Source organism: Papilio polytes, unplaced genomic scaffold (genome assembly GCF_000836215.1).
Source record: "Papilio polytes unplaced genomic scaffold, Ppol_1.0 DF821956.1, whole genome shotgun sequence".
In the NCBI taxonomy this organism is placed as follows: Eukaryota; Metazoa; Arthropoda; class Insecta; order Lepidoptera; family Papilionidae; genus Papilio; species Papilio polytes.
This window is the reverse complement of record NW_013527248.1, coordinates 2,573,916-2,589,499: the sequence shown is the minus strand read 5'-3', so window position 1 is coordinate 2,589,499 and position 15,584 is coordinate 2,573,916. Positions and strand designations below refer to the sequence as shown.

The 15,584-nt window shown below is 34.7% G+C and overlaps 2 protein-coding genes across 3 annotated transcripts; both read left to right on the top strand.

Annotated features, from left to right (window-relative positions):
• The first annotated feature begins 15 nt into the window (after positions 1-15).
• On the top strand, positions 16-4,640 carry LOC106107608 (alpha-amylase 1-like). The gene is made up of 9 exons (XM_013288506.1): positions 16-426; positions 742-913; positions 1,050-1,201; positions 2,037-2,217; positions 3,057-3,172; positions 3,245-3,752; positions 3,865-4,065; positions 4,178-4,339; positions 4,547-4,640. Exons 2-9 carry the CDS (start codon positions 743-745, stop codon positions 4,556-4,558), a joined length of 1,503 nt encoding a protein of 500 aa, XP_013143960.1. The 5' UTR covers positions 16-426; position 742; the 3' UTR covers positions 4,559-4,640.
• Positions 4,641-6,166: 1,526 nt separating this feature from the next.
• Positions 6,167-8,986, top strand: LOC106107607 (alpha-amylase 1-like). 2 transcript variants are annotated; one of them, XM_013288504.1, is made up of 9 exons: positions 6,167-6,187; positions 6,467-6,638; positions 6,719-6,870; positions 7,230-7,410; positions 7,515-7,630; positions 7,729-8,236; positions 8,323-8,523; positions 8,644-8,805; positions 8,901-8,986. In XM_013288504.1, exons 2-9 carry the CDS (start codon positions 6,468-6,470, stop codon positions 8,910-8,912), a joined length of 1,503 nt encoding a protein of 500 aa, XP_013143958.1. In that variant the 5' UTR covers positions 6,167-6,187; position 6,467; the 3' UTR covers positions 8,913-8,986. The 2 variants fall into 2 exon arrangements, with proteins under 2 accessions (XP_013143958.1, XP_013143959.1); XM_013288505.1 differs by lacking the exon at positions 6,167-6,187 and adding an exon at positions 6,280-6,389.
• The last annotated feature ends 6,598 nt before the right edge of the window (positions 8,987-15,584 follow it).

Below are 15,584 nucleotides of genomic sequence, written 5' to 3'. Positions count from 1 at the left end.
TTTAACGCATTTTTCAAATATTTTATTCTGCAATCTGATCTTTTTTTTTTTGATAAATCATTGAAGAAAAAATCTGAAACGACTGTTCCTATTAAAATTGGTCAAGCCATTTAAACTAAAGGACTCAAAAATGGCATATGTCGAATCACTCGAAAAAATGTAACCCTCATGATTCTAAGAAAAAATAAGCTATTAAAATTGTAAACTTAACTAAAAGTATTTGACTCCCGCGTACTTGATAAAAATCATCGAAATAAATATATTCAGTAAACACAATCATTTGAATAATAACAATTTCTGACATTATCTTAGATTAATTGAGTTTGTAGATAAACTATCGATTTATGAACTGAGATTTTATCAATGCCTATATAAGTTATAGGAGACGATAGAACAAGTTAAAATAATTTTCATAGAAGACGCCAGGTGAGTTATTTTTTATCAGTTTCATATTACACGCGGAAATAGAATTAATTTACAACAGTACGCTTTAGATGTTTTGAGATGAAATAAAAAATAAGGGAAATATCAATGTTGCATTGTGATTGACAATGTTAGATAATTTATCAAATTAAATTTTTATTAGTGACAGTTGCAGAAATTGAATACAGCAGGAGAAGTAAGCAACTATATACGAGTATATTAAACAGTGGAATATAGCAAGAGAGTTATAATAAATTCTAACAATTGTTTTATATGCACTGTTAGTAGCTATGATTGTATTCGTGTTTGATGTTCTAGAATGATCCGGTTCATTCTGTTGCTGGCCGTTGCGGGCCTGGCTTTGGGGTACAAGAACCCCCACTATGCCTCCGGCCGGACCACCATGGTGCATCTATTTGAATGGAAATGGGACGACATTGCTGCAGAATGTGAAAGGTTCCTTGGACCTAGAGGATTTGGTGGTATTCAGGTAAGAATATGTAACTATTATAAATGTAATATACTAAAGAAGAGAAATATCTTTATGATGCAATCGATAAATAAAAAATGGTACTACATTTTTTAAATAAAGTCTGCGACGTCCCTAATAGTACTTTTGCTTGTAGATTTCCCCGCCTAATGAGAACTTGGTGATCGGGTCAAGGAATAGACCATGGTGGGAGAGATATCAACCGATATCTTATAGACTAGTGACACGTTCAGGGAATGAACAGCAATTCGCCAACATGGTGCGTCGTTGCAACAACGTTGGTGTCAGGTAAGAAAGATTATAAAGTCGGGAATATTCTAACTAAGGGAGCACTTAAAAGTTATGGAAAGTTTATAAAACTGATAGTTATAAGTTTGTAAAAAGCCTAGAATTTGAATTTTAAATTTCGAAGACGACAACTTTACAAGTTCATTTTTATTATAAAATACAATATTATATGAAGAGGGCCACTCACATCATCGGTGTCGCTCTCCACTCAAGTTACAGTCGCTAAAGAAAAGAGGTCACTTCATTCTTGTGTGCGTGTAGATTTCTATTATTCTTCAAAACTATATGAGCTTGTAACATGTAGGAAAATGTGGTATAGAACCCTCCCTATAATAAAATATAAACAAAAGCAGCTCCTCCTTGTGATAATTTTTGCATAATTTATATGTTTGTATTGACTTTTTGAAAATCAAAACAAAATTAACGAACAAACAAACGAAACAGTCCACAGTGGTTTTCTTTGTTTATCGAATAAAATAATAAAGCTTTTTCGGTTGCCTTGTAAATTGAATCGTTCAACATTGATTTATATTGTAGGCTGTATTGTTACTCGATTGCTCTCCGAAGATTCGATCATTCCCCGGGATCAAATTTACTGTTACAAAATAAATGCTACATTTATCCTCGCAAAGGGAATCTACAACATGTAGGCCGCAAGGCAAAATAAATTAAATCATAAAACAGTTAACCAAGAAGTTATATTGTTAAGATTTAATGGATAACTATATCGCTTTTTGATATCGCCTAAACTTTCAGTTATTTTTTTTTATTAACAGTTTTAGTCTCAACTATCCTCAACTATTATTTTTATGGTTTAATTTATGTTGTTTTACAGGATTTACGTGGATGCTATTATTAATCATATGACTGGTACGTGGAATGAGAATGTCGGAACTGGAGGCAGTACTGCTAACTTCGGAGAATGGCACTACCCCTCCGTACCTTACGGCAGAAATGACTTTAATTGGCCCCAGTGTGTGATTTCCGGCAACGACTATAACTGCTGTCCTGATAGAGTGAGTTTCAACCTCTTAATGTTAGCAATGACATATGCATGTTGCTTATCATGTAGTATCTAAAAAGTAGGAAGTAATTATTTTTTTTATTTTTTTTTCTGTTGGTTATCCGATTATTCTTTCGCATTTTCAGTAGGATTTGTATTCTGTATTTCCTAATGTAGTTAATATAAAAAAATACAAAAGGAAAGAAATAGAATCAAATAATTATTGTAATAACAAATTACATTGGAAGCAATTTCTAGATTAGATAACACAATTGTATAATATCGCATTGGAGATTAATATCAAAATTGGCAGGATGCCTGCGGTGCATTCTGTCAGCTCGCCGATATGACTTTGGCAGCAATAACGTTAACTGATTGACAATAATACTGTGCTGCAAATTATTTGAATACCAGATACGTTTGAATTGATTGATATATTTGAATTACTTTTTGTTTCAATTACTGATTAATTTTTATGTTTTAATTACTCAAAATCATTTTTTTACACCATGAGATGGCAACGAGCTAGCGGCCACCTGAATTCGCCAAAATGGCGAAGTGACCGCTACCCATAGACATTCGCAATAGCGCATGCAGTGCCTAAACTTAATCGACGAAGGAGAAGACACACATAAAGAGAATATTTCCCTTCCTATGCGTCTCCTCCATCGCTAAATCCACGTGCCCTTCCCATCCTATTCTTATGAGAAAAAGAATGGTAAGACTAAACTTGGACCTCCGGCACCACACTCATCGGACGAAACGCGGAATTGCGTCCACTTCGCATTTTGTTATTACGTTTTTGTATTTACATGAAACCATTTTTTTACAACTTCCAATTAACTCTTACAGGTGCGAAACTGTGAATTGTCTGGTTTGAAGGACTTAAATCAAGGTTCTGCGCATGTTCGTAATATGATTGTTAATTACATGAACCATCTGATTGGTCTTGGTGTTGCTGGATTCAGGTAGGTGAATGATTTGTGAGTTGTCAAAATTTTATTATCAAACCAAGCTTTAAATTATCTAATTCATTTTAGAATTGATGCTGCAAAGCACATGTGGCCTGGAGACCTTCGCGTAATTTATGACAGACTACAAAATCTCAACACAAACCACGGCTTCCCATCCGGTGCCCGTCCATACATCTACCAAGAAGTTATTGATCTTGGTGGCGAAGCTATTAGTCGGAATGAGTACACACCTCTTGCTGCAGTCACTGAGTTTAGATTCGGACTGGAATTGAGCAGAGCATTCCAGGGAGGAAATCAACTGAGATGGTTACATAACTGGGGACCTAACTGGGGCCTCCTCGCGAGCGATGACGCCTTGACATTTATTGATAATCATGATAATCAGAGAGGACACGGCGCTGGTGGTAACATTCTTACGTACAAGAGTTCTAAGCGATACAAGGGAGCGATTGCTTTTATGTTGGCTCACCCGTACGGCAAACCACAATTGATGAGCAGCTTCGATTTCTGGGACACTGAGGCTGGACCTCCTATGGACCGCAATGGCAATATTATTTCCGCATCTATTAATTCTGTAAGTAAAGTTTTTAATAAGCGTTAAAGTTAATAGTTAATAGTCAGCATCTGTCAAAATTTTAACTCGACGGAATATAGTGTACATTTGTTTAACCAGCGCCTTGTTATAGGATGGTACTTGCGGCAATGGATGGATCTGCGAACATCGCTGGCGTCAAATCTACCAGATGGTTGCGTTTAGAAACGTTGCCGGGAACACTGCTTTGAACAACTGGTGGGACAACGGAAGCAATCAGATTGCTTTCTGTCGCGGCCAGCAAGCATTTGTTGCTTTCAACAACGACAACTGGGATCTTAATCAAAACTTAAACGTATGAACCTTTTACATTAACCAACGAAAATAAATACAAGATATTTCTATTATCTGTATATATTCATTATTAGAGTAGTAATCATTGTAACGTATTAAGTTTGTATTTTCAGACTTGTCTACCAGCCGGTTCTTACTGTGATGTCATATCTGGTGTTAAGGAAGGCAACAGATGCACCGGAAAGACTGTTACTGTCGGCAACAATGGTATCGCCAACATCTCCATACGTGCTAACGAGTATGATATGATTCTCGCTATTCACCGCGGCAATGAGGTTGGTATTGAACTTTTTCCAGAAGATAAGATCTTAGTGATATCTTTAGTAAATAGATTTTATCGGGTCACTATCGACTATCGATTATATGGTGACTGCAATGTGTGAGGTTTCAGTCGTGCCTGAATTTTCTAATCCAATTGGTGTTAAATATTTTATTACTTTATTTTTATCTGTGATATTAATGTATAAAATGTTTGATTTCAGTCAAGATTGTAAAGAGGAATGAATTATGCTGGAAAGGACACAACATGCGAAAGACGATTAAATTCAAATGTGAAAATCTAAGTCATTGAAATATTCAAACAGTCGTTTGTAATATTCGTGTTCATAGAAATAAAGATTTTTATATAAATACTCGAGTTTCTATTCCATGACATTTTTAAATGTACCGGAGAGTTTACTAGAGTTACATTTAAAATTGTTGCCTCATAAAATTCTAATAAGCAAGAATACCAACAAAGGCACACCAACAGACACAATAATAATTTATTCACAGTCTTACTCTTGATTGCCCGTTGAATTATCATCAGATATATAATTAGAATTTGTGTTCTCTTTATTGATGTAACACACGAAATGCACTTGTTTCCAATTTTATAATAAACAAAGTAATCGAAATCGAAGCAATTTCGTTAGAAAACATGTTGTTTTTAATTTAAATTTTATCTTTTTGATAAAAATGAAATCACATTATTTTTGTTATTCATTACTTTGTACAAATAAGCGGTAATTAGCGGGTTTTAGATCTCTTTTCTTTGATATTTTGATTGACCTGATCCGACACTTCGTATAAAAGAAAAGTTAATTTAAAATGAATGTTGAAAGAGATTATGAAATGAAGATAAATTAAGATCTCAAAGAAATCCTAGTTATCATTTTTAAAAAGTGAAGCATGCAGATTACGCATGCTAAAATATTGTTTACAGTCAAATCGAAAGTACATATGATATCAAATCTTGGGAATGATTAATCACATAAAATTGATGTCGCTAACCGAATAATTTCTTATCGTTCAAGCAATAGCGCTTTGATTATATTTTGTTTATTGGCTGTGCATTTTTTGCATACGTTAGTATTTTAATTACTAATCTAAGGACAGATAACGAGTTGATTATTTGAATTTTAAAGTGTATTTTTGCATTACTCTTCACCGTACAAATAATTACATTTATCTGCAATAAACATACAAATATACTTTGTTTATTAGATGTTATGAAAGGTACCATTTATCATTCAGGGAATGAGAGAATTGTATTGAGTTATGAAGCAATTTTAATGATAATACGTAACATAATAGTCGTACGTCGTAACGATTATGTTAAGAATTAACCATAAATGTATGGTGCAATACTTTGATGATCAAGAGAATAGCGATATTCACGTCATTGCACATAAATAAGTACACATTTCCATACAATTTCACGTACTTCTCCATAATTTGACACGACAGTAACTGAATGCAAGCAAACATTTCTCTCGGGCAGATGACCACTATCTACTACGACGTAACTATACGCACTGTGTAGTGACGATTCATAGTCGGTCAATCAGTTTTTAAATGCAACAGGATTTGAAATCAGTTCTTAATGACAATAGACTTGAAATTGACAAGAACATGTTTTTACAGAATATTAACAGCAAACACTTACATGACCTGACTCCCGCGTATTCGATAACCATCTAATCAATTGGATAATTATATTTTTGCGACACTATCATGGATTACTGGTCCGAAGATACTTTTTACTATCTAATTTTAACTGATTTTATCTGTTACTATATAAGTATTGTCTTCGTGGTGGCTTTGAAACAAGTGAAAATTGTTTTTTTGTTGTTTGACGCCAGGTGAGTGAGTTTTTATTATTTTAAAATCTTAATGTTTGCCGTAGTTTAAAATTATTGTGATTTATTTGAACTCAATGTGACTAAGTAGGTATCAAAAGTATCTGGACACAAAAGTTTGTTTAATTAGTTATTACCGTAATTCCACTATCTATCTAAATACTCAAATTTACTGATCAGACCTCTTCGTCTTCGGACACCAAACGTAATAATAGTGAAATTATAAGTTCAACAAGACGTTAAACTGACAATATTGGTGATAATTTTAATTTAATATTATAGAATGATTCGTTTCATTCTGTTGCTGGCCGCTGCGGGCCTGGCAGTGGCCTTCAAGAACCCCCACTATGTATCTGGCCGGACTACTATGGTTCATCTCTTTGAATGGAAATGGAACGACATTGCTGCTGAGTGCGAAAGGTTCCTTGGGCCTAGAGGATTCGCTGGTGTTCAGGTAAGCAAATCTTTTTCTTCAGTAATAACATACGTTTTTTGATAAATTAATATATCTGCGTTTCAACTACTGTCTTCTAGATATCACCTCCCAATGAGAATTTAGTGATAAGGTCTAGGAACCGGCCATGGTGGGAGAGATACCAGCCAATGTCTTACAGATTGGTAACACGTTCAGGAAATGAACAGCAATTCGCAAATATGGTACGTCGGTGCAATAACGTCGGTGTAAGGTAAGAAATAAAGCGATATCTTACTTAAGTCAACAATGGAAAACTTTACATAAATTAAACAATACTGTTCGTTGAAGAGTACAAGTGGAGTTGTAAGCAAATAAACAAAGACCTGATCGTTCCCGGAAATCAAATTAGCAGTTAAAAGTAAATCCTTATTTTATGCTCACAAGGAAACTACCAACCGAAATGAAAAAGGGAGTTGATAGCAATAAAAAAGTCCGCCGGATCAGTCGGGGTATGGAATCGTGTACTCGCCAGACGTAAAACGGAAAAATAAACACAACCACGATTTTGTGTTGTGTACATTCTTACCGATCGCTTTTGGAGAAAGGTCATTTTTTATTGATTTTTTCTAGGATATATGTGGATGCAATTATTAACCATATGACTGGTACTTGGAACGAGAATGTGGGCACCGGAGGAAGTAATGCTAACTTCGGAAACTGGCACTACCCTGCCGTACCCTACGGACGAAATGACTTCAATTCCCCTCAATGTGTGATCTCTGGCAACGACTATCGCTGCTGCCCAGATAGGGTAAGTACTGATTTTAACCCAATAAAACATAAATACAATCGCGAAAGTTGTAGTGCAAGTTGGTTCTAGGAGACAAATGCGAATTATTATTATTTTTTTTTTAGGTAAGAAATTGTGAACTATCAGGATTAAAGGATTTGAATCAAGGATCTTCTCATGTTCGTAACATGATTGTAAATTACATGAACCATCTTATTAACCTCGGAGTAGCAGGATTCAGGTAAGTCATTTGTTTATTGATATCTCATCTAAGATTTAATTTTGTATACAAGGAATTGTATACGAGGAACATAGTAAAAAGATTCTTCTTTATTTCAGGATTGATGCAGCTAAGCACATGTGGCCCGCAGATCTTCGCGCTATCTACAACAGGCTGAACAATCTAAATAGGAACCATGGTTTCCCATCTGGTGCCCGTCCTTACATCTACCAAGAAGTTATTGATCTTGGTGGCGAAGCTATTAGTCGGAATGAGTACACGCCTCTTGCTGCAGTCACTGAGTTTAGATTCGGAATGGAATTGAGCAGAGCATTCCAAGGTGGAAATCAATTGAGATGGTTACATAATTGGGGACCTAACTGGGGTCTTCTTGCGAGTGGTGACGCTTTGACATTTATCGATAACCATGACAATCAGAGAGGTCACGGCGCTGGTGGCAATATTCTTACATACAAAAGTGCTAAACGATACAAGGGAGCGATTGCCTTTATGTTGGCTCACCCTTACGGCAAACCTCAGTTGATGAGCAGCTTCGATTTCCGAGACACTGAGGCTGGACCTCCGCAGGACCGTAACGGCAATATTATTTCTCCTTCTATTAATTCTGTACGTTTCTTGAAATTAATTGGAATTTCCACAAATTTTAAATTTTCTCAAACTAACAAATTTATGATTTTAAACGTTTGTAATAGGATGGTTCGTGCGGTAACGGATGGATCTGCGAACATCGTTGGCGTCAAATCTACCAGATGGTTGCGTTCAGGAATGTTGCCGGGAACAACGCTGTAAGAAATTGGTGGGACAACGGCAGCAATCAAATAGCCTTCTGTCGTGGTCAGCAAGCATTCGTCGCTTTTAACAACGATAATAGGGATCTAAACCAAGACTTAAACGTATGGAAACTTATATTTATTAACTATTGTACACCACATTTGTATGTCAAGTTCCAAGTCGCCATGCTTTCGTCTAACCCGTATTTCATCTCGCATATTATATTTTATAATCATTTTCAGACATGTCTACCAGCTGGCAATTACTGTGACGTCATATCTGGTGTGAAGAGCGGAAACAGATGTACCGGCAAGACTATCACTGTCAACAGCAATGGCCGTGCTCGTATCACGATACGCGCTAATGAATACGATATGATTCTTGCCATTCATCGTGGCAACGAGGTTGGTATTAAAGAAACAGTGCCTATTTAGCATTATTGTGTCTTTGAACACTGTCTTTGTGGGATTCTACTTTTATGTGTAATTTTTATTTCCAGTCGAGACTTTAATGACGAAGGACTATTCAACAGAAATCTTCAGGTTGGCAGGCTGAAGGTTGTTTTTGCCAATAAAATGTCCTAACAAATATATGAAAGAGTTAATTTCTTATTATATGAATTGTGTTTAGTTTTATTGTTATTTATTCCCAAGCTTTCTACGTAGTATTAACCTTAATGTGTTAAAGAAAATGAACTACAAACTGTACTGTGCACTCTTGTAGAAACAAATGAAAATTGTTAAGTAAAATAGTTACAATAGACTACAATAGGATTAGACGATCACGTTGTTTATTCGAGTGTTCAAGTATAAAGCGAACATAACAATACAGCCGGCTTTAGCAGCCGGCCCATCATTTAATTTGAATACAAATGACAGTCTTCGTATTATGTAAAATCCGATTTCCGTGCTAAGTCGCAGTGGGCGTTATTCCATTGTTTCATTACTATACGCCGCAGCTGTCTAGAAGCAGAATTTAGAGCAATGCCACACGGACGTTACTTACCCATATTAGATGCGACAAAACGCTACACAGTTCTTTCGTCGACTCAACGTCGCTATGTAATGTATATGAAAATACTAGCTTTTGCCAGTGACTCCGTGCGCATGGAATTAAAAAACAAAAGTAAGTGGCCTATATGTTCTTCCAGACTATCCTTCACATCTATGCCAAATTTAATCGAGATTTGTTCAGTAGTTAAGGCTACAAACGTGTAAGGCGCTTCGTCAACGCGTAGCTGTTCGCTGGTATATCGTGTGGCATTGTTCTAATCCGTACGTACGAGCTTCTGACGTCAACGTCAATCGGACGGCTTAGCAGAAACTTGTAATTCTGACGTTAATAGAATGCGTAACTACAACGAACTCGTTCGATTTGCCATACGCTTAGACTAAAATAGAAGCATTTATGCTGGGTTGCTGAAGTTTCCATTTATTTTATCACTAGCTGTTGCTTGAAAATAGTAAAAGTCAGCTTGTTAGGAAACGCATTTCAAGAAATTATGAACCAAAAACACTAACGAATGGTTAAAAGTAGCTGGAAAACCGGCTATAAGTACTCGAGTCTTATTGTAATATTCTTATCTACATTTTATGTTACTTTGCATATTCGTGTCATTTTACGAAACAGTTTAATGATGAAATTATTATTATTTTATTGTATGTTTGCAAAATGAAGGAAGTATCGAATTTTATTTCGATTGTAGCATCTAATTTTGTAGTGCAATTATGTTATTCACTAGCTGTTCCCGTGCGACTTCATCTGCATATAATTATGAAAATTTTATTTTGTTGTGTATCAAATTATCAATTGCAAATGTCAAAATGATATGAAATTATGACAAACCATGGCAACCTTGCTTCCTTGATGTTGGCAGCAACTTATGGTCTATTTCCCACATTAGGGTTTTTATCCAAAATACTTACCCCCCTAAGTTTAATAGCGTGAAATATACAGCCTAAAGCGTAACGTAACTGTAGGGCTTTTTATTAAAAAAATAATTATTCAAAAATATGCTGTGATTGCTGACATCTTAGGCAACAAAAAAGTGTGTGTTTACGCTTTATTAAATAGTATAGAAGTATAGATTTATAATACTTCTTATGAGATTCGTGATTCGTGTGTGAAACGGATATTTGATCTTCTATGTTATTGATTACCCTTACTCAATATATTAATTAACAGGTATTATAATGTAATCCGCACTTTGAACATTAACACGTTGACGTGTCTATAACATTGCTTTGTAAATACGTTATATTCATACGATATAATGGGTTAAATCAATTAACCTAATATCTAGACGAATTTCGCATAACTTGCGTTTTAGAGCGGGCACCTTCGACTAAAATATCGCACGACTTTCGATTGTTTTTCAGCCAATTCTGTTTAGTTGCACAACTACAAATCGAGTTTTTTTTTACATACAAAAAGGAGGCAAACGAGCAAGCGGCCACCTAAATGCGCCAAATTGGCGAAGCGACCGCTGCCCATAGACATCCGCAATTGCAAATGCGTTGCCTACCCTAAATCAACGGAGGAGACTCAATCGGACAAAATCGGAGGAGAATCAAAAAGGTGGGACGGGAAAGAGACTAAAATTGGACTTCCCGCACCACACTCATCAGACGAAACGCGGAATTGCTTCCACTTCACGCCTGTCTTCTGTCTGGACGTGGTATTGCACCAGGCGAGCCGACCCATTAGTGCGAAGATGTTAAAGCGGGTTCTTCCATATAAGCTCATAGGAATCTAAGCGCGACATCAGTTGTGCGATAGTTTAGTCAAAAGTGCGGGCTCTTACAATATCAATATTTCATTCTAACATTAGTCTGCTGATATAAATATATAATACATTTTTATTTTAAGAGAGAACTCTGTAGCTATTTTATCAATAAAAAATGCAAATATAAAGTGCTATAAAAAGTCGCTAAAAGTCATGAAATTTAATTATTAAAACTGTACTCACAGTTCATGCGCACACTTTTATGTTTTGAATTAATTAATACGCGAGCCTTTGACGTTATTAATTGTATTTCAATTGCAACAAAAAGCTACTGAATCGAACAATAGGGAAAAGTGTTAAAGTGCGAAATAATAATGGAAAAAAGAACAATAAAGCCAGATTCTTTTTTGTTCTTTTACAAAAATAAATGTTACATTTTAATATAAATTTTTCTGCTGATGGTATTTTGCATTGTCAATTGTTTTAAGTGCGTTACTAAGATTTATACCCCGTAGCTGAAAGTTAATTTGAGAAAATATATTAAGTATAAGTAGCAGCGTCTTACATGATAAAGACAAGCGTAAATCCAAATTAAATTAAGCATACAAAGTTACATGTTAAAGATTAGTTTCAATATTTGGCTACATCACTTAACTGGTAAGATTAAACTCATATCTATACTCTATACTATTATAATAAAGCGTAAACACACACTTCTTTGTTGCCTAAGATGTCAGCAACTACAGTAATATTTTGAATAATTATTTTTTTAATGAAAAGCCCTACACTTACGTCACGCTTTAGGCTATATATTTTCACGCTATTAAGCTTAGGGGGTAAATAAATAAGATAAAAATCCTAATGTGGGAAAGAGGCCATGCGGTATGAGCTGCCAACATCAAGGCAACGAGGTTGTCATTTTGACATTTCACAAATGTAAACAATGAAATAAAATTTAAATAGTCTCACGCGGATGAAGCCGCACGGGAACAGCTAGTCTAAAATTAAGTCAAGCTGAGTAACTACATTACATTTGTCCACTTTGACAACGTAGTTCCACTTCTTCGACCTGAAATTGCTAACTAAATAATAGTTATTTAAAACTAGAAAAGACACACGTCTATCAACTGTAAGTAAACTTCTAAGATAATAATATAATTGTAGTAAAAATAAACGAATCGTGTAAGATCATAATACTCTCTAAGAATCAGCAAGGCATAGTGAAATAAACACGTCAGGGGCGCTGGTATAAATTGGACATTATTGCAAACAAAGTGAGATCTTCGCGTAGTTTACTTTTAGTATTGCCTCTTCACTCGAAATGTTTCCTTTGACTAAAATATGACTGAAATTAAACTATTCTTGGTATTAATGCTTATGACATTTACATACGGAAATGAAATTTAAGTAATAAATAGAATTTATTGTGAAATTAATAATTCCGAAAAAAAAAAATCATATTGTTCTCCCAAAAACAGTATCAGTTTACAGTACAGTACAGATTAAAAGTGGTAGTGCCCGCTTAACATCTTAGCACGAATGGGCCGGCACGCCCGGTGTAATTCCACGACCACACAGAAGACAGGCGTGAAGTGGAAGCAATTCCGTGTTTGGTTTGATGAGTGTGGTGCCGGAGGCCTAATTTAAGTCCTTTTCTCTTTACCGCCTTTTTCTTATAGGGAGAGGATGGGAAGGGAAAGTGGATTTGACGGAGGAGGAGATACATAGGAAGGGGAAATATCCTCTTTATCTACATCTCCTCTGTCGGATAAGGGTAGGCAACGCATTTGCAATTGCGGATGTCCATGGGCAACGGTCGCTTGGCGATTTTAGCGGATTCAGGTGGCCGCTTAATTGTTTGCCACCTTTTGTTATAAAAAAAAGTATATTCAGTTGCTGTCCAACAGAATTGCAGCCTTAGGATATTTCTGTACTAGTCGGAGAAAATTTTAAACTAGAAAACAGCAATGCATCGATTTGGAAAAGCGTAGGTTAAAATAATCACTTGAAACAGACGCGGTACTTGCTTATAATAACAGTTATTTAATCTTAAATTAAACAGTATTTTTACAACTCGCTTTTAAACACGTTTAAAGAAATAAACAAATGTAAAATAAAAGTGTTTTAAGATGTCGGTTGTTGGTTAAACGTGTTGATTGATTGCTGCTTTTGCTATTTAGAATATGCTAGTTGTTGTTCACGTCTTCGCGTGCGTGAAATTAAAAAAAATAAAAATATAGCCTATGTTAGTCGGTGATAACATAGTTTTTAATGGTGCAAAAATTTTTGAAATCGGTTCAGTAGTTTTTGAGTTATTTCAATACATATAAAAATCCAAAAATACGAATCTTTTTTATGTTAAGCTAGCGCTAAATCTTTCCCCTTTATAATATTAGTATAGATATAGATTATTTGCTTGCAAGCTAAAAATATTTTTATGTAATTTAGGTCTGATTCGCGAAAAAGATCAATTTCTAAAACCAAGACAATCTATAATGAAACATTAAGTATTAAATCAAGATAAAAGTCTTATTAACAAAACTTTGTATTTAAAAGTGAAACGTTTCATTAGTGAAAAAGATAAAAAATTCTACCATTTATAATTTCAATTGCAAAGTCTTTGTAATTCACGAGAAAGGAAAAAGCAATGAGAGGCGGTGATTGAAAACGTCGTTATCAACTAAATTAATTTGCGCGTTTGTGAAGCGACGTGAGAAATCAGTTCACTTCTTTGATGTATTGTAGAGAAGTCTGATTTATAAAGTCGTAGAAATTTTCTTTCAAAATATGCGTACTGGTTTTTTTATGCTTAAATTCAAATTGAAGTACGAATAATATTGTTTGCTCGTTTGTATAATCCTCATATAAATACGAAAAAAAAAAAAAAATTTTTTTTAGTGTAAGTTAATAAAATGAAACGCGCTTAAATTCAATACATTTAATCTCTGACTGTACAGAAAATTACTTTGTTATTTTATCGTGAACTAGCTTTCACCCGCGTCTCTTTCCCCATAGAATTAAAAAATAAAAGTAAGTAGCTTATATATTCTTCGAGACGATCCTCTACATCCATGTCAAATTTCGTTAAGATATGTTCACCTGTTTAGGCTACAAATTCTAACAAACATTCTTCCTTCTAACCAACGTATAATATTAGCAAGTTTTCTGTGACACTATAGAAACCTCTAAAGTTGTTTTGAAGCGGAGTAGTGCCTATGTTTAGATCACTCTACTCCGCTTTATTCCTTGCACGCAGCCTGTAATAAAAATCTACACTAAGGCTAAGATAAGTAATAATTTAACGACTTCTAAGTTATCAATATGAATTTACAGTAATTTTAGCCAATTGGTATTGAGGTATAAAGTCAATACAATGCGTAGTTGATTTTAATAGTTGGTTACATTTAAGTGTTTTACCAATAACAGTTTTGATGTCACCTTGACCTTATGTCTGTCTTTTCCTCCGAATTGAATAAATAATTACCATTCGGTATCGATTTCTATCGGTTAGAAGTTAACAATTCGTGACTTATTAGAGTATTACGTAATCCTGCGTAAATGTAGTAGTTAATTATCGTCACATTTTTGACTAAACTATCGCACAATTGTTGCTCGATAGTCAATTGTTTCGCAGCCATTTCAACTGTTTCGTTGCAAAACTAAAAATAAGTACTATGCGCCTTCATATAAGCGCATAGCAATCAAAGCGAGAATAAGCAGTAAATGATACTTATATTGCAACTCAACACACTTCATCAATTATAAAGATGAGTAGTTGGTCGATAAATGGACAAAGATCGTCATTTGTTGACATTGCCCCATGAAGGTACACTTTCATTTTTGTCTCCTTCATTAGTAATTACCAATTTTTGTGTTATTAAGCATATAAACTCAGGTCAAAAACAATCGCGCAACATTACAAACACTATTCATAGTTGACCACCATCTTAATTGACAACATCACAACACACTCTAATTGATTACAAACATTTACAGAGATTAACCAATTGATTTTATAATAACAAAACGCATCATTCCACCATTCAAAGACAACTGTCATTTGTCATTTGGTCGCCGCTTGACATCTATCATGCACGATGCACTTTCAGCCAGTACTCAGAATTATTAGTTGCCAGTAACTTTAATCGTTTAAAAAGTATCAATAATTTCGCCCCGTTAAACATATTTATCAAAGCTTGATATGAGATCGATTTCAATAACTAAGATTAGATACATCTTAAAAGGTTATTTCATAATTTGTTAAGTCCATTTCTTCGTCTTACAAAAAAACATTACAAGAAAAAGTAAACCACTAATTTCGCAACGAATTTATAAAAGAAGACAAAGTAATGTCGCAAACCACTCCGTCTTTTATTTCCGCATTACCGAGCAAAGGAAAGTCAAAGAAAATAACTCACGAGCGCAGTCTTAAAATAACTAAACGGCAACAGACGGCAG